This window comes from Rousettus aegyptiacus, unplaced genomic scaffold, assembly GCF_014176215.1.
Source record: "Rousettus aegyptiacus isolate mRouAeg1 unplaced genomic scaffold, mRouAeg1.p scaffold_m13_p_4, whole genome shotgun sequence".
Taxonomy (NCBI): Eukaryota; Metazoa; Chordata; class Mammalia; order Chiroptera; family Pteropodidae; genus Rousettus; species Rousettus aegyptiacus.
In genome coordinates, this window is record NW_023416307.1 from 154,797,772 (window position 1) to 154,816,370 (window position 18,599).

The window sequence follows — 18,599 nt, forward strand, 5'->3', positions numbered from 1 at the left end:
CTCTTGCGCCTCAGCCCGTCCGCACTCAGGGACCTGGGGAGTGGGGTGCAGTCTCTGTCCCTCACCCCCCAGCGGGATGGTCAGATGGCTGAGCCCAACACAAGGGAAAACATGGAAACCCGAGTGTTGGATGGAAACGGTACCTGGCCTACTGCCCAGTGCCTGCAGCCAAAGCTCCGAGGAAAGGGGGTGCAGCTCCAAATGCCCGCATTTATTATAAACAGGGGTACAGGCCCCAGACTTTCAGGAACATATCGACAGGTACAAAGCTGAGACAGATCCAGTGAGACAGTAACAGACGGGGAACACCGAGGTATCCGTGTCTAGGCCAGCAGCCACCCAGCACCCCCTTCGCCATTGGTCCAAATGGCCCGTCGGCCCAAGTGTCCCCACTGCCAGGACAAACTGGACTGGGGTACAGGAGCTGGACACTCTGTGAGGCTGGCGTGGGGCATGTGGGGGCTGTCAGCTGTCAGAGGGTTCCTCTGTGAGCCAGTTTCCCTCCAGGACCCAGGGAGCTCAGCCCCACAAGCAACTAGCACATACATTTCAAAACAGAAAACAGGCCCAATGTTTGGCTCAAAGTAAAACAAAACACTGCAGGGTGGACACCTGAGTGTGCAGGTGGACAGATGCCACCCTGTGGTAGGGGCCAGGGCTAGCCAGGGAAGCCAGAACCTTAGGTGGCTGTGGCTACCAGGTGGTCCCAGACAGCTGGGCAGCTGTCAGGGCGGGTAGGGCTCCGCCTCAGGCATTCTGGCACAGGGAGCCATGGGATCGAAACCCAACTTAGCCGGGTCCCAAGCCTCCCCTACCTGCCCGCTTCACAGCTCTGGTTCTTCAAGGGGAAGCACACATCCTGAGGACAGGCTACGGCCTCGAGCCGTGGCTAGCCATTCTGCCAAATCCAGGACACCTGTGCCTCTTGTCCACAGAAAGCTGTGCTCTCCTAGTGTGACGAGCCCCACCTGGCCTCCCCGGGGTGGTCTGGGTAAGAACTCCCACCCCATGCTTTGAATTTTACTTGAGATTTTAAGGAAGTATAATTTCAAGTGAGGAAGAGAACGAAGTATAGTCCCAGCAACTCCGGCAAGGGTTGCCCCCCCCACCTTGTCAGCATCATAAGAAGCCTTGTGTACAGACGACACATACACATCTTGCATGGAGAGAAGAGGGCCGTGCCTGACCCATTCGCACGCACACACATCCAGTGGCAGGGGCGTGCTCAGTGGGCGACCTTTGGGGGGTCCATGTAGGCCGGGTTGTAAGGAGGCTGGCTGGCGGGGTAGGGCATGGCTGCATTTCCTGAAAATAGAGAGGACACCGCTTGGCTGTGGGCACAGCGGACGCGTCAGGGCCAGGCAGGGTCCGCGTCAGCAGCGGTACTCACCAGCCAAAGTCTCGTGGTAGGCTGGGGGGCCCGTGGGCTGGGCCGGGTAGGGCGGCGGGTACTGCGGCGGGTAGGGTGCTGCTGCCATCCCTGGCCGGGGCGGTACGGGGTGGTAGCCCTGGTACGATGGCCCAGGGTAGCTGGGGGGCACACTTGGAGGCTGAGGGTAAGGGGCGTGCACCACGGTGGTGGATGTGGTGGCGGTCACGATGGCTGTGAAGAGAATCCCCGTCAGGGCCCTCGGGCCTGCCACCCTTCCCTCCGGCATAGTCCAACCAGGGCCCCGGCCAGCTCCCCTCGCCACCCCGGGGCCTCGGTGGGGGGGCCGGGGCGGGCATGCTTACGGCGCGGTCGGCGACACATCTTGTACAAACAGCAACAGGAGCAGGTGAAGCAGATGATGATGGTGACAACGAAGAGCACGAAGATGGTCAGGCCAATGGCCGCGGTTGCTCCGAACCTGCGGAAGGGCGAGCGGGTCGTGACCCGGGGCCTCGTGCCACCCCCCCACCCCCCCACCAGTAGCCCACATCCCATCCAGCCCCAGGGGGGTGCCCCTCTTGCCAGAGGGAACAACTTCCGGCTTTGCGGCTGGAACCTATTTCAGCCTCGTGTTCCTCATGCGGAAACGGGGTTTTGAGTCCGTACGTGAAGCGCCCCAGCAGGGGTCTGCCCCCCCTGCCCCACCCTCAGGAACAGAGGAGGAAGTTCTGTGCTTCCCCCACCAAACACACATCTGGTCACCCCACCGACCGATCAGCAGATGGTCATCAAGCACATGCCACAAGCCAGGTGCTGTGGTTTGAGCCGAACACTCAGCAATGGGTGAGACAGACCGACTTGCGGCCTCTGGGAGTCCACAGAGCACTGCAGGAGGCAGATGCTGGAGCTAAATAACTCGGGCAGCGCAGGGGACGAAGACGAGGTTCCAGAAAGGCAGAGACCGGGGTGACCAGAACAGCGAGGAGAGGAATGCCGCGAACACAGCCCCTGCGCTGGCCAGCTCACAGCCTTGGGCAGGACTGTCCTGACGTGACCTCGATCTGCTGGATGTGAGCCCTGCACCAGGTGTTCACATGCACCCCGGGGCCTCACAGGTGGCTAAAACTCAGAGCCAGACGGAGAAGACGGATGGGCTGGAGGTGGCCCTAGCGTCTGGAAGAGGAGGCCTCCCTGCCCGGCCCCTCAGCAAGGATGCCGGCAGTGGAGGGCCTGCTCTTTGAGAAAGCAGCCCCTGGGCCGGAAGTTCACCCAAACTGACTTTCGAGGACAGACAGAGCCTCTGCTCTGCTCCCCTGTTCCCAGAGGCCGAGCTCCATTCTAATAAAATGCAAATGCTTGGCAAGTGCACCAAGCACACGAAAACATCGAAGGAGCCCGGTGAGCTCCAGAGCCTCTGCCTGCCCTGAGGCCCAGGGCCGGGCTGTGGACCCCATCCTGCCCTGGGAAGGGCTTCCACCTCACAGCCCAGGCAGGCAGCACCACCTCAGCAGGGCCCTGTGCCACAGCCTAGGGACAGACGGGCAGACCCTTCCCATGCTGGACTCAAAACTACCCAACCACACTGGTAAAACAGGAGCCATTGGCTGCTGTGTGGTCCAGAACAGGGCACCAAGACAGGACTGTCAGAGTTAGTAGGTGCCTTCCTGCCCAGAGGAGGAATCCTCAGCTGCCCTGGCCGCAAGTTCCTCCCAGGCGTGCTGCCGCACAGGAAAAGCAGAAACACACATTCCAGACAAGCAGTGAGGAGCATGTGACTGCAGAGCCATCATCTTCAATCTCTCCTTCTCACTGTTGCTCGGTCTGTCTCTGTCTCTGTCTTACACACGCACGTGCACACACACGCACGTGCACACACACACACACACACACACAGCATTGCACCCAAGCTCACCCCATGTTAGCCTCCACCTTCACTCAGGGTCCTGCATCCCCTGACTTCCCTCTTTCCATCATGAACCACTGTTTCAATCTCCTCCCCTTTCGGAGAAAAGGAAAGTAAATTTCCTCTGCCCTCCCCTCTCCTGACGTCGGTGGCAGGAAGGAGAGACGCCAGACCTTTTAAAGACACAGTGCGTGCAGCCCCAACTGCGTGACCAGCTGGGAGGGGCCAGGAGCAGGGAGGAAGCTTGGTGCCCAGGCCCTCTTCCCACAGTGGCCCCCCACCCCACTTCCGTAACAGCGCCACCACTGGGTGAGAGAGACGCCCAGCCTCCGCGTGCTTGAACCATGCTTCCTCCCAGCCCCTGCTCAGCATGATCCACAGCCCTCCTTGACGGGCCCTGGGCCTCCTGGACCAGGGCTGATCATGTCACTCCCTGCTCAAGCACCTCCTATGGCTCCTGTAGCTCTTGGGATCACCCAATTTCCTTTGTGTGTATGTGTGTGTGTATGTCTATAATTCCCTATATATTTATTAGAGTTGACAATAAAAGGGGAAAAAATCTAGGATTTGTCCCATAAGGCAAATTTTAATCTTTAATTAAGCGTCTATTAAATAATGTAAAACTCCTTTTGTGATCTAGGACGTCCACCTCCCTGCTCTGCTTGCCGAGTCACCTTCCTCTCAGCTTTTGAAAGCCCCATGCTCAGGACCTTTGCACAAGCAGTTCCTCCTGCCTGTTTTGCCCTTCTCTTCCTCCCTCTCCTACATCATTAATTTCTGTTCACCCTTCAGCCCTCAGGGACCCCTTCCCTGACCTCGCAGGTGAGGTCGGGTTCCTTGACGTATGCTCTTACAGAATCAAATTCCTGTCCATCTCAGTTTATAAACACTCACTGCTTTGTGTGAGCGTTGGACTAACAAGCATCTAGCCTCCAGCCTGTGGATTCATGGAAGCACAGACTGCACCTGTTTTGGGCCATCACCATCATCTCCAGCACCTGGCACACAGTAGGTACTTAGTAAGTCTCTGAGGAATGAATAAAGTCACCATGGTAACACCTAGTAGGACTACCAAGTATGATGCTCTCAAGAAGCGCAATATATTTTTTTTTTAGTTGACCTCACAGATTGCAAGGACCTTGTCATCTTACAATCCCTTATTTTTTATTTTTTATGCCTATAGCACCTAGTCTTCCTAGGTGGTCTCCCATCCAAGTACTAACCAGGTCTGACCCTGCTTAGCTTCTGAGATCAGACAGGATAGGGGTTGTTTAGGGTGGCATGGCCATAGACAGGAAGTGCAATATTTGAGCAGCGGTTGCAAAATGTGGCTAGGGCCCGTGGTCACAACAGAGTGAGGAAGTAATGGAACCATCCCTCTGAGAAGAATGGGGCTTCCCAAGGCTGGGCTCCCTCCCAGATCGAGGAGTCTAAAGGCCAAGTTCAGAAGGCTGTGGAAGGGCGGTCTCTGGAGCTGGGCCAGCCCTCACCATGATGCTGACGAGGCATTCATGGAAGTGTCATTGACGACCCTGTCCCTGTACTTCCCCAGCACTGCTCCTCAAACACTGAACCTTTATAGGGCAGGTGCTGTGGAAGCCCTGGGACTCGGCTCAGAGGAGGAGGGACGGGTATGGCGGGGTTGGGGACAGGTAGGAGTGGAGCATCACCCCAGTCATCTGCACCTCCCGGTGAGTGGGCAAGACCGCCTGGGTAGGAGGCGTGGGGGACAGAGCCGGGCTGCAGGGCACCCCCACGGGGCTCTGTGGTGAGCACGGCTCGTGTGCGGTCGGGCTGACCAGACCTGGTCCGGGAGCATGCCTTGGGGAGGAAGAGGTAGGTGCTCTGAGCTGCTCCGGGTCACCTCCCTATTGCCACAGTCCCAGGAAGCCGCTCCTCCCCCTGTGCCCCTCTGCACTGTCCCCTCTCTCTACTTTCCCAGCTCAGGTCTCTTGCGAAAGAAGCCTTCCTTACCCCGATCCTCCTCTAGCTCCTGCCTGACTCCTCATCCGTCCACAGCCAGGTCTCCACGGAGCTATCTACACTCACCTCATACACTGCCTGTCACCCTATTGCCGTCCATGCCCCCATCGGCCATCGCCGTCAGCCTCTCCACCGTCACCATGAACCCCTGCCCGTCGCCACACACTCACCACACACTCTTCCACCTGGCTCTTCGATCCGCCCCGCCGAACGGGCCCCATGGTGTGAAATCCACATTTCTCAGGACAGACCAGGCCGCCTTCCCGTCTCCTCCCCTCTCTGAGCCCACCCTCGCAGCTCCCGGCCGCTCCGCTCGTCCTCAACCGCGGACCCTCAGAGGGAGTCCTCCACGCGCTCGTCCCACCCAAACCCAGCCCCTCGCCCCAAACCCGCTCTGGGTCCTGCATCCCCATGCGGGGCTGGACCTCCAGCCCTGTCACAGGAGCAGAGACCGGGGTACCCCCTACCCCTTGCCACTCCTTCAGCCTCCCTCCCAGCAGGCAGCTCCCTAACGCCTGGTCTCCAGGCTCACCTGGCCCCGCCAAGCCCAGTCTCCGTCTGGCCTCCAACGCACGGGACTGAGAAGCCATGGCTGCCTCCCATGGCAACAAGACAGGGCGGGAACCTGGCCGAGGAGACTAAAGTTGGGGAAGCAGGCTGTTCCCGGCCCCGGACAGGAGGGCCCTGGCACAGTAACCGTGACCCACGAACCGTGGCATGGGTACCACGCATCGCCATTGCCTCAGCATCTTTGCTCACCATTATCACCCCGTCGCCACACACCCGACATCGCCGTCACCCGTATCGCTGCCACCAACGCCACGTCGGCCCCTCACCTCGCACCCGCCGCCGGCACCCCCGTCGCGTGCCCTGGCTGCCCTGACCCCGTCACCACCATCTCGCCACATCTGCTTCCCTGCCACCCTACCGCCACCCGCGGCCCCATGCCCTCACCACCGCCGGCCTCTCCGCCGTCACCCTGTGCCGCCACCACACACTCAGCACTGTACCCCCATCAGCCCTGGCACCACGACCTCACCATCGCCCCGTTACTGTCAGTCCCTCTGCTCACCTACACCCATCATTCGCCTGTGCCCACCGGTGCACTCACTTAGGTCAACGTGAACCCCCACCCTCGGCCTTTCAAATGTCGACCCCCCCAACCACAGTCAGCACCATCCCCAGCACCCCAACACAATGATAAGGAGGACACAAATTTCCAACATAAGGACCAAGGGCCCCGGCGGTCAGACAAAGTGACAACTTCCCTAGCACCCCACCCCAATGAGCCATCCCAGGCCCCAGATCTGTCATCCTAGACCACCTGAGCCCCCTTGTCACCTCCACTAAGAAGATGCATCGAGCCTGCAGGTCTGACTTACCGTGGCGTGGGGTCGTTGTCCATGTCGGAGGAGAACTTCAGTGACGAGGACAGCTGCTCCAGATGCTCCAGATGCTCTCTGGTGCTGGCCAAACTGCAAAGAGGAAACCTCATGATTAACACACTAAGCCCCGCCCAGCACAGCAGGAACAAACCAACACTACATCACTGCACACGCAGAACACGCACCAGAGCCAGCCCAGCTGTGGGCCGTGGAGGTGGCCCCAGCGGCCTCCTGCGGATGGAGAGCGCACACGTCAGGGTCTCAGGCTGCAATGCCACATGGTCCTCTCGAGTGCACACGGGACACTCTCCAGGACAGACCACTTGTGAGGCCACAAAACAAGTCTAAATAGAGTTGAAAAGACAGCTGTCAAACCAAGTATCTTCCCCGACCACAATGGGATGAAGTGAGAAATCCGTAGCAGAAGACTACCATGCCGCGAGTTTAAAAAACTGGAAAAGGATGGCTACAATTAACCCATACTTTGGGAAACTGACATGGCACACAAACAGCAACAAAAATCCCTGTGGGCTACATAGGAAATCATAAAGCAAATTAAGAAACATGTAAACCTGGATAGTAGTGAAACTACTACAGGTCGAAATGCGTGAAACACAGCTAAAGTAGGTCTTCGGAGGGAAAGTTATGTCTTCAATAGTGAGAGGGTATCGAACTCAAGAAGACGGGGAAAAAGTAATAGCACAAACCCAAAATATAAAAAAGGAATTAATAAAAGAGAATGACAGCCACAAAAAAAAATAAGAGAAGATTAATAATATCCACACTGGTAGACTTCTGGCAAGATTAATTGAGAAAAGGAGAAATGATACAAAAAGGGGGAAAAAAAAGGGGAAATAAAAAAGAGGAAATAACTATAAGACAGAAAAGAGATTTTTTAAATAATAATCTTGTTTAGATTCTGACTTGAACAAACCACCCAGGAAGACACTTTTGAGACCAGCGGAATCAACTGAAGACAGACGAGTATTAAAAGCCATTAATAAGTTACTGCTAATTATGCCAAATGTGTCGATATAGTTGTTATATTTCTTTTTAAAGGACTCATTTGTACTGACAAAAACTAACATTTAAGGAAAAATATTTATGATGCCTGAGATTTGTTTTTAAATATTCTAGAAAAAAAATGCGGCGGGAGGTACGCGGAATAGCAGTGTTAGAGTGTTGGTAACCATGGAAGCAGATGATGGATATTTGGAGTTACGTTATTCTCTCTGCTTTTGTATTCATTTGAAAATTTCCAAAATTAAATGTAAAACAAGATAAAATTTACAAGCATTAGGAACTATACCCTGATAAATGTGAAGGACATCCCGCAAAGCCGTGTGCAGGCTTTGGCAAGCCCTGATGCAGTGAAGAGTACTCCAGGGGGTGGGGAGGCTGGGAAGAAAGATCCGTGGAGGCAAGCCTGGCATTTGAGGCCCTTTTTCTCCTGGGGGCATTAGCCAATTACAAGGGGCAGCTGGGAGGCTAAGCAGAAATTCTGAAAGCTTCAGGTGCTAGAGATGAGACCCAGAGCCCACCAAGTGGGGAGGCCCTGATGACTCACTCCACTAGGGCTGGGACCTGAAAAGATGCATCCCGACGGGAAGGGGGAAACTGAGTAGACAGTTCCGCTTCTAATCATCTCCGTCTGTGCAATTAGGCAACATGAACTTAGAGTTCCTGGCAAAAGCAACATAAGTCCTTCCTGGAGGAAATCCTGAGCTCCAAATTTCTACGACGTATTTTGCAAATACAATGTTGGGCACAAATTCAAAAATTTTCAGGAATACCAGGACACTAGACGACACGAATGGAAAACGAAAGAAACCACTGACAACAGAAATATCCACAGGGGCTTCAAATACAGAAGTTATCAGGCACTGATGTGACAACAGCAACACCACACACTGTTCTTGGAAATTGGAGAAAAGATTGAGCAATTCAGGAGAACCTGAAGCATAAAGGAAGAAACAAATGAAAATCCAGAACTAAAAAGTAATACAACAAATTAATAATTAGACACAGCTAAGGATATAATTTATGAACTGGAGGATGGGTCAAAATAAATACATGTAAACCGAAGCCCAGAGACACGAAAAGATGGTAAATGTAAATACAGAAGACAGTAGGTGAAATATGGAATAAGGTTTGCAAATGGCCTTATGTATGAGTCATTAATCCTAAGAGGAGAGGAGTGAGAGAATAAGGCGGAAGCGATCCTTAAAGATTTAATGGCTCCACATTTTCTAAAACTGATGAAAAACAACGAGCTAGTGATTCCAGAAATAGTGTGAACCTCCAAGTAGTACGAATTCAAAGAAAACCACATCTAGCCACATCATGGTAAAACTGTTGAAAACCAAAAACAAAGAAAAATCTTAAAAGTCGTCAGGGAAAAAAAATTTACTTGCAAAGCTGCAATAATAAAACTGTCAACTGCTTTCCCAACAGATACAATAGACATCAGAAGACAATGGAATGAAAGCTTTCAAGTATTAAAAGAAGTTGATAACTGCCAGCCCAGAAATTGAGAACCAGGAAAAATATCCTTTAAGAAGGAAGCTGAAATAAAGACATTTTCAGACAAACAAAAACCAAGAAAATTGGACACCACCAATCTACATCAAAGATAGAAGAAACATGATCTCAGATGAAGTTTAAAGAAGTAGAAAGCATTAAGAAGCAGAGAAAGTAAATATATGGATAAATGTAAATAAATATTCACTGTCAAAAACAATTAAAATACTATCTTTGGAGTTTATAGGAGATAAAGAGAGAGATTACATATGATAAAACAAGCAATTCATCAGAAAGGCAAAGCAATCCTATATATATATGCGCTTAATAACAAAGCATCAAAATTCATAAAGCAAATATCAACAGAACTAAAAGAATAAATATATCTATAGTCTGTCAGTAATCAATAAAACAAGCAGACAAAACCCACTAAGGATTGAAAAGAACTAAACACTATTATCTACCAACTTAATTGACACTTACAAAACACTATATTTGACAACTGCAGAACATACTTTCTTTTCAAGTACATAGGAAACAGTCACCAAGGTACAGTATATAATAATGGGTTATAGAATAAGCCTCAATAAGTTTCAAAAGACTGAAATCTTAACAAGAAAATAAAGCAATAAGATATTACTATGCAGCCATCAAAATTACTAAAATTAAAACTTTCTAGGAAATAGGAATGATCTATATCTTGACTGAGGTGTTATATATGAGAAGTATACATTTGGTGTTTCAAACTGAAAACATTAAGATCTCTGCATTTTATTGTATGCAATTCTACCTCAAACTGAAACATTAAGATCCAGGCACTTTACTGTACGCAATTATACCTCCATTTAAAAAAAGGTTTACAGTACCAAGATTGGAAGGGGATATAGAGCAAACGAATCTCACATGCAACTGGTAGAAGGGTAAGTAGTACAAACATGTTAGAAATCTGTTTGGAAGTACCTGCCAAAGCTGAACACCTGAACTCAGTGACTCAGCAATTCCAAACACTCCTAGATGTTTACCCAGAAGAAATAGATTTCTTTTAAAAGGCACCAAAGATTCGATAAAGAGGGAGAAAGATTCTTAGTATCACTCTCAGAATAATAGAAACCTTCCTTTGTCTAATAAAAATTGTCTTAAAAAAAAAATAGCAAGCATTGTTTTTAATGGTGAAATGATGAAGCCTTCCCTCTGAGACCAGAAACGAGAAAAGAATGCTGTCTACCACCACTTTCAATCAACATGGTACTGGAGATCCTAGCCAGCGGAATAAAGTAAGAAAAATTAATACAAACTATAAGAATTAAAATGGAAGAAATAAAATTGCCATTATTGGTAGATGACATGACTATTTCTGAAGAAAATTTTAATTTAAAGAAATTTTAATTAAAAATCACTCAAATTAATAAGTAAATTTAGTAAGGTCTCAGGATACAAGGTCAATTTATAAAAATTATATTTCTCTATGTCAATAATTAGATAACAAAAATTTAAACTATGCTATTTACGATACCGTCAAAAAAATCAAATACCTAGGAAAAAAAACAATGAAAGATACACAAGACTTTGACATGGAAAACTATAGCACATATTAAGAGAAAATGAAAGAAAACCCAAATACATGGGCAGATATGCTGTGTTAATGAATTGGAAAAGTCAATCTAGTAAAATATCGATTCCACAAAAATAGTCTATAAAGTCAATGAAATTTAAGCTGATTTTATGGACAAGCTGATTCTAAAATGTACATGGAAATACAAAAAGCCCAAAATAACTGAGAAAATACTGAAGAATATCAAACCTTATTATAAAGTTACAGTAATTATGAGTTCGTTTTAACTCAAGAAGAGACAAAAAGACCAAAGTAATAATAGAGAGCCTAAAGACTCTTACGCACATATGTGGACACTTAATTTATAACAAAGATGGAATGGCAGAGCGATAGGAAAAAAGGGTAGTTTTCCCAATAAATGGTGTTAGGTCAATTGGACATCCATATTAAAAAGTAAAATTTGGTCCCTACTTACATCTACTACTAGCCATATACCTAAGGGCATACACATGTATCCCGAAAGATATCCACAAGAATGCTCACAGCAGCATTATTTGTAATAGCCAAAAAATGGATACAATTCAGATGTCCATCAACATTAGAATGGATAAACCGTGGTATAAATCTCAATACCATACACCAAGGGAAATGAACAGACACAATAATATGGATGAAACTCACATGTCGAGAAAAAGAAACCAAATACAAAACAAAAGGCAAATAGGTGTGATTTTATTTATACATAGAACAGGTATGTCAGGTTAATGGTTATCTTTGGGGGTCACAGAAGGGATGATGCCTGGGAAGGAACGTGAGGGGGCTTCTGGGGTACCGCGATGTTCTGTTTCTTGACCTGGATAGGTGGCAGTTACATGGATGTGTTCACTTTGTGATAATTCACTGAGCTGTATACTTCAGATTTGTGTACTTTGATGCAGGTATGATATCTATCAATGTAGGAAAGTGTTTTCACTCCCCATACCAGAAAAAAATTAAACTATAGAATTTAGGGATGCATGTGTGGGTATTAAAATTCTAAAGGAAAGCAAAGTTATCTAAAAGAACAACAGTTACCTTTGTGGGACAGGAGAAGCAACAGTGATTAGGAGTGAACTCGAGGAGGCCTCCGAGTTGTTGGCAATGTTGTATGTCTTAACCTGTGTGGTGGTTACCCAGATGTGTGTTTCGTGATAAATCACTGAATATTTTGTGGACTTTTCTGCATGTGAAGTATATTTTCCAATATAACGATATGAAAAGTAACCTCAATGGATGAGTTCAACAGCAGATCAGACACAGATGAAGAAAGAATGAGTGATCTGAGAGATTAGAAGACATTATACAGAACGCAGTACAGAGATGAAAATATGAGAGACAAGGATACGTAGACACTGGAGTAGAAAACGTAGCTTACGTCTAATTGGAGTTCCAAAGGGAAAGGAGAAAAAGGAGGGGAGGCAACGTTAAAAGAAGTAGAGGCAAAGAAATTTCTAGAACTAATGAGAGACACTAAACCACAGTTTAAGACGCTAAATAAATCCATAGCACCGTAAACAAAAAGTAATCCATATCTCGATATATCATAGGATAACTGAAGAATACTAAAGAAAAAAATCTTAAAAAGTTGTCAGAACTAAAAAAAAAAAAAAAAATTTCTTTTAAATGAGGGACAACTGATTATTAAGCTGATGTCCTCATAGTAATAATGGAAGCCAGAAAACAATATGCTAAGAGAAAACAACCATCAACTTAAGTTCTGCTCAGATAATATATTCTTTAAGAATGAGATAAGTGTAGTTTACCACATTAACAGAATAAAAATAGAAAAATCATATAATCATCACTACAGATGCAGAAAAAATATTTGACGAAATTCAATATCCCTTCACAATTACAACTCCAAGCAAACTAGCAGAGAAGAGAACTTCTTCAACCTGATAAGAGACACCTATGAAGAAGCTACAGCTGACATCATGCCTAACGGTCAAATGTGTGTGTCTATACATACACATATATATGGATATGGATGCTGAAAAGTTGAGCGTAAAAGGGTGACATTCTCACACGCCTCTGGGGAAGGTAGGAGAAGTCCTACAAGGATGCCCACTGCAGTTATCTGTGATGGCAACAGTTTTAGACTCACAGCACAGAGAACGACACAGCAGTGGTGGACACAGGCCAGACGTACATATACGACAACACTGGTGGGTCTTGCAAACACTGTACTGAGTGCAAAAAGGAAGGGGGTCCAATGTACCCACAAAACAACATAGAATTCGCAAGAACAGAAACAATCGAAAGGATGTGGCAGACGGCCTGCCTATGAGGTGAGAAGGGCAAACGGAACAGTCAGAGGAGATTTAAATAAGTATGTAAGATGCAGGGGAACTGCTCTTATCCAGACAACGACGATCGCCTGCCGTGAGCTGAGGAGGACGACCCCCTCAATCCTCTAGACCTGTGGCCAAACACGAAAGAAACAAAGAATGTGGCAAACAGAGACATATGCGGGGGCTGGAACCTTGGTTGTCGTCCGCGAGACAGTCTACACCCCAGGTGCAGTGTAAATCCGTGGGTCATGCCAGGACGCAGGTAGGACGCACTGCGGGGCACACACTCATGCACCGGGCCCTCCAGGGCCCACAGGATGGTATCTGCGCAAATCGCACGCAACTCCTCCGGGTGCATGCACACACTGTGGGGTGCACTCACGCCAAGGTGCCCAACCTCAGGACGTGTTGGCACAAGTACGTACCCAGGGGTGGGCCACAGGACCAGCTGAAGCCACAAACCCCTGACAAACCTGCTCAGCCCAAGCCTAGGTGACCTGGAGTAGAGAAGAGAGGAGCGAGGGACTAAGAAACACAGTCTGGGGTGTGCGGTCCGAAACAGAGACCCCCTCCCCCCCCCCCCGCCCATCCCCAGCTCACTGTCTTGAGATGGCTGAGAGGCCAGAGGGGCAGGGCTATTTCTCTTCCATGCACACTCCGACTGGGGCCGGCTCCAGCCACCTACCCTGTGACCGCTGTGTGCACCCACCTGTCCTCAATATCAGGACACAGATCCCGGCTCCACACGAATTTCTTGAGCACGTCAGAGCAGCAGTACTGGCTGTAACAGGTGCCACAGCAGAAATCCGGACAGGACTTGGGGAAGAGGTTGTTTCCACTGGCAGCCGAACACAATTCACTCTGGGCTGGAGCAGAGAAACATTTGTCCGCCTATGGCCACATGGTGAAGTCTCACGCCAGGCCTCAGCCATGTCCCAGCCAACACAGCCCCTTTCCCAGCATAGCCAGCAGGCACAAGTGTGCTGGGCCATCTCCGAGCCATCCTAGTCACTGGCCGGCCACCTCTGGTACTACCCGGCCATCCCTGCCTTCTCCCACGGACCACAGCAGATGCACCTAACTGGGCTTCCTCTTTCCCCACTAGGCCGCTTGCTTTCTGATGGACAGTGAACCTTCTAAGTGTGAGTCTGACTGGGCCCCAGCTGTACTGCTCTCAGACAGTCCCTGGTTCACACGACTGCAGGATCAAGGCCACAGTCCACGAAGCAGCGTCCACACTGCAAAGGGCCTTGAGGGTCACCCCAACTTTCCAACCCTATTCACACTCTGACGTATTCTTGCCTTTTTCTCCCACCTTCAAATCTATTCATCCTTTAAGGCCCTACTCCGGGCCACTTCCTCCAGAAGCTGCCCAAGCCCAGCAGTCACACGACTGGACTATATCGCCCGGGGATTCCCCATCCTCATTCCCTCTCCCCACGACTTGGCCAAGCAGTCTCGGCCCCTGCTGGACACTACAGTATCAGGGCCCGGCCCTCGCAGACCACACTGTCCCAGCAGGCTGTCTCCTGACCAATTCACCATCAGCCACAGTCACACCCACCACATAAGTGTCTGTGCAGCACTTAGCTCTGTGCCGGGCCTGCAGCAGGCCTGCCTAGGAAATGTTTGTGCCTTTGGCGGCCCGGGCTCCAAGGGAATGGTACCAATTCAAGTCCCAGAACTTAACACAAGGCTCTTGGCCAGAGAATTGGGATCTAAGGATGTCCTCACAAGCCAGGGTTAAGGATAGAGCCTCAGGACACAAGGCCGTGCTGAGAGGACCTGGCTGACAAGTGTGGAAGGTAACCCAGAGCCTTGGATGACCACAAGGGATGCAAACTTCCAGGAAGATGCTATAGCCATCTGTTCCCAGGCATCCTTAAGCTACCTTAGCAGAGATCTAGTGCCCACCAGCAGGACGGAATGGGCCAGGATTCTGCCTGGACAGACCCAGAATGGAACCAGCCTGTCCCAGAGAACTATGGCAGACTGGGGATAGGTCTGATGATAAACCCTGAGGTGTGGCTAAGTCATGCGGAAACAGCCCTGGCACAGCCCTGGGGCTCTGGAGACCCAGCCTTGTCGGTGTACCCTGGGGCTCTGGCGCCATCACAGAGCAAGGCCCACTGAGTGACCTTGAGAAGAGATAACCAGGACTGCGGTGGGGAGATGCTTCGCTCTCGGCAGCTCCAGGCAGAACCCTGCTCGGGGTAACGCTGTGGGGCGAAGGGGGGGGACCAGCAACCCAGCCGCTGTTCACCTGACAGCAGGTCTGCTCCGCATGGCCCGAGCTACTGGGTCACTCAGATGACCCACCGCCACCTCCAGCAAGGTCTTTACAGCCTTAAGAGCTTCTCAGCTGGGGCTGAAGACAAATCCCAGTGGCTGTGACAAGAGCCCCCGACACAAACGTTCTCTGACCCTCAGAAATTCTGGACAAGGATCTCCAGATCTCCCTGGACCAGGAACCAGGGCTCTGCCTGCTCACTTTGCCACCCCGGGTCCTCCAGATTCCCCAGAGCTCCCAAGGGATAAAGCCCTCACCTGGAGGAAGCCCTCTACTCACAGGGGCCTTTGGCTTCCCATGGCTGGGGGGTGAGGAGTTGTCTCAATTCCTAGCCCCACGAGGTCCCCAGCCTGGGCGCCCTGTCTGTGAATCATCTGTCTACAATGTACCAATCAATAGTCGTGTCTCCTCCAACCCTGGAGGGCGCCTCGGCGGTCTCCTTGGAGGGGGGGGCTCCCCGCCAGTAAACAGGGGCTGAGAGGCCTCGGAAGGAGGGGCCGGGGCCCCCACTGCCACCACCCCAGGCAAAAGTCAAGTAGGGAATGCTACCCTAGCCTCAGGGGACCCAACGCCTTAGAACATCAGCGGGAGGACTCCCCCCCCCCGTGCCCCCAATACCAGGACAGAACAATGGTGGCTGCTGCCTGGGGTCCGGCAGCGTCAGTTCAGGCAGGGAAGGGCGCTGGGGTGCAGGCCAGGTCAGTCCTGGGACGCGGCTGACTGCCTCGGGTCATTCGGGCTGGGGAGTGGGGGGGGGCACCCTGGGGATGGTGCTGCCGGGGCTCTGTGCAGGGGCAGTGTGGACGTGGCTGCCCCCGTCCCTGGCGGGGACGGACTCCCCCACCCCCAAAGGCTCACCACCCGGAGGCGGCGGCAGCAGCAGCAGCAGCAACAGCATCCGTGGCGCGGGGGCCAGCGCGGCCATGGCTGGGCGGGCGGCCGGCCGGACAGACGGACAGAAGCACCACGGTCGCCGTACAGCCAGCCGCAGCCCCGGGGACCCGCTCGGCCACCCGCGCCTTCGCCCCGCCCCGGCGGGTTCCGGGAACCCCGCCCCGGGGGAGGGAGGAGAGCGAGGCGTGGGCGGGCCGCGTCGGGCGTCGGCGCGGGCGCTGGGACCTCCGAGGTCGCCTCCTGCTCCCCAAGACTCCGGCCGCCCAGCCCAGCCCCCCCGGCCCGCAGCCGGAACGGGGTCTCCGCGGGAATGGGCCCCAACACCCCAGCGCCCGTGCGGCGCGGGGCCGACGGCCGCTCGCCGCGCCTCGGGCTCCCCACGTGCCCTGCGGATTCTCGCTCTCCTCTCCGAGAGCTACCTGAGAACCAGGTGAGATGGCGCGGCGACAGTGCCCAGTGCAGATGTCCGCACGCCGTCAGCGCCCCACGAATGTCGGTACCCGTCTGGAAGTCTAATCCGGGGATCCCGCCTCTGAGGACACAACGTCGCCCCGCGCACTGGGATGACGACCCCGTCGCTGTGGTCATCCAGCCCCCCAGGCTGAGCAGGCTCAGTCTTGGCCCAGGGCAAGCCTGGCTCGAGTGTCCTGGTCAGAGGGATAGAAACTGGCAGCCCCCAGGCACGCCGGAGGCCATCTCGAGGCTCAGGGGAGCGCCGGCTGACTCACATCCTTGTCTGTCCCAAGCCTGTGCCCGGCGGGCAGCCTGGGGTGTTGCCGGGTTAACTGGCCCTGCCGCACACGGGGGCTCGCAGTTGGGGCCCTGTCTCACTTTGGGCTTCTCTAACAAAACATCACAGACTTATGAGTTCATACACATTTATATCTCACATACCACAGACTGCAAACTCCAAGATCAAGGTGCCGGCAGACGCCGTGTCTGATAAGAGCGTCCTGGTTCGCCGCGGCCCTCTTTTCCCTGCGTTCCCACACCGAGGGAGGGAGCTCGCTCTGCGGGGGTCTTACCACTAATCTCATTCTCCAGGGCTCCACACTCCTTATCACCTCCTACAGGCCACCGCTCCCCCCACATACCTTCACCCTGGGGCTTAGTTAGGGTTTCGACATATGAATCTGGGGAGAACGCAAACATTGAGTCTATGGCAAGCTTTTCCCCCCCAGGATCTCTGACCCGCACCTGCCCTGTACCTGACACATTCAGCACTTTATACTTCAGGCAGCAAGTGCGAAATGGCACACTCAGTGCCACCACATGCGTCTCACCTGAGGGCAGGCGTGGGCTGCCACGGGTTCGCTTTCATGGGCCTTCAGCACAGGTGGAGCCATCTGGGGCCTTTTTTTTTTTTCTTAGCACCCAGGTGGTGCTCGCGTGTCCCCAAGCAGGGCGAGGGTTCCTCCCTGACCCAGCCCGTGCTCACCCTGCACAGCTGCGTCTGCCGCCACAGCTCAGTTGAAAGAGGACATGAGCCGCCTTCATCCCACGGACCACGGTCCCCAGAGCACTGGCTGGAAAGGGCCGCCTGAGCCCCGAGTCCTCTTGTGCCCCCACCCAGCCTCCCAGGCTTCCCTCTACTTTCCCCTCCACCCCACCCAGTCCTGGGGCTCCCTTTTAGCCAGCAGGAGGCAGCCGAAGGAGGTAGGAAGGTGGGAGGAGAGGGAGGGGCTGTTCCCTGCGCCTTGGGCAAAGCTGCAGGCAGTCACACACTCTCCACCGCACCCCTGCCCGCAGCTACCATAGCCACACCTCTCACCTGGGTCCCTTTCGGGCCATATGCTGAGAAATTAGGACTTGATCTTGTGGGCCTAGAGGAACGACTGGTTTGAGAGATCCCTCAGGTGGACAGATTATAGGAACAGGAATTGGAGGGAGGGGGCTGGGAGGTGGTCCCACCAGGTTCCAGTAACCCTTCCCTCCCCAGCCTTGCCTCTGCAGGCCTAGGGATGGAAGGGACTCCCACTGATGCTGGCACCTCCCCGCCCCCCACGTGTGTTAAGTAAGGGTGGAAAATTTTCAAAGGGCCAACTTCTGCTTCTGTAATCTGCTTGTTAATGTTAACCAGGGTGTGGTTCTGGGAGATGTCTTGTGCAAAGATATGCTAAGGGCCAACTTCTGCTTCTGTAAACCTGCCTGCTTGTTCGATGTAGTTTTGGGCTTTATAAGCTGCCTCCTCTGGAAGCTCGGGGCTGATTCTCTAACCCTGTGTGGTGGACAGTCAGTCGCCGGCCGGCTAATAAGGGCTCATAATTCATCTCAATTGGCTTCGTGGGTCTTAGTTTTGATCGAATCACGACACATGCTGTATCAAGCCTAATCCTAAGTGGCCCCGTGAACCTGCCTACAGCTCTATTA

General features: G+C 52.1%; 1 protein-coding gene and 1 pseudogene across 6 annotated transcripts; both read right to left on the reverse strand.

Moving 5' to 3' along the window:
* Window positions 1-190: 190 nt before the first annotated feature.
* Window positions 191-18,015, reverse strand: SHISA5 (shisa family member 5). 6 transcript variants are annotated; one of them, XM_016149846.2, is made up of 7 exons: window positions 17,255-17,396; window positions 16,649-16,876; window positions 13,755-13,911; window positions 6,641-6,733; window positions 1,735-1,850; window positions 1,391-1,603; window positions 191-1,305 (listed from the first exon to the last, which is right to left on the reverse strand). In XM_016149846.2, exons 1-7 carry the CDS (start codon window positions 17,379-17,381, stop codon window positions 1,226-1,228), a joined length of 1,014 nt encoding a protein of 337 aa, XP_016005332.2. In that variant the 5' UTR covers window positions 17,382-17,396; the 3' UTR covers window positions 191-1,225. The 6 variants fall into 6 exon arrangements, with proteins under 6 accessions (XP_016005332.2, XP_016005334.2, XP_036075930.1 ...); XM_016149848.2 differs by lacking the exons at window positions 16,649-16,876; window positions 17,255-17,396 and adding an exon at window positions 18,001-18,015; XM_036220037.1 differs by lacking the exon at window positions 17,255-17,396 and having other exon boundaries at window positions 16,649-16,948.
* On the reverse strand, window positions 4,450-4,568 carry LOC118602052 (annotated as a pseudogene).
* Window positions 18,016-18,599: the final 584 nt, after the last annotated feature.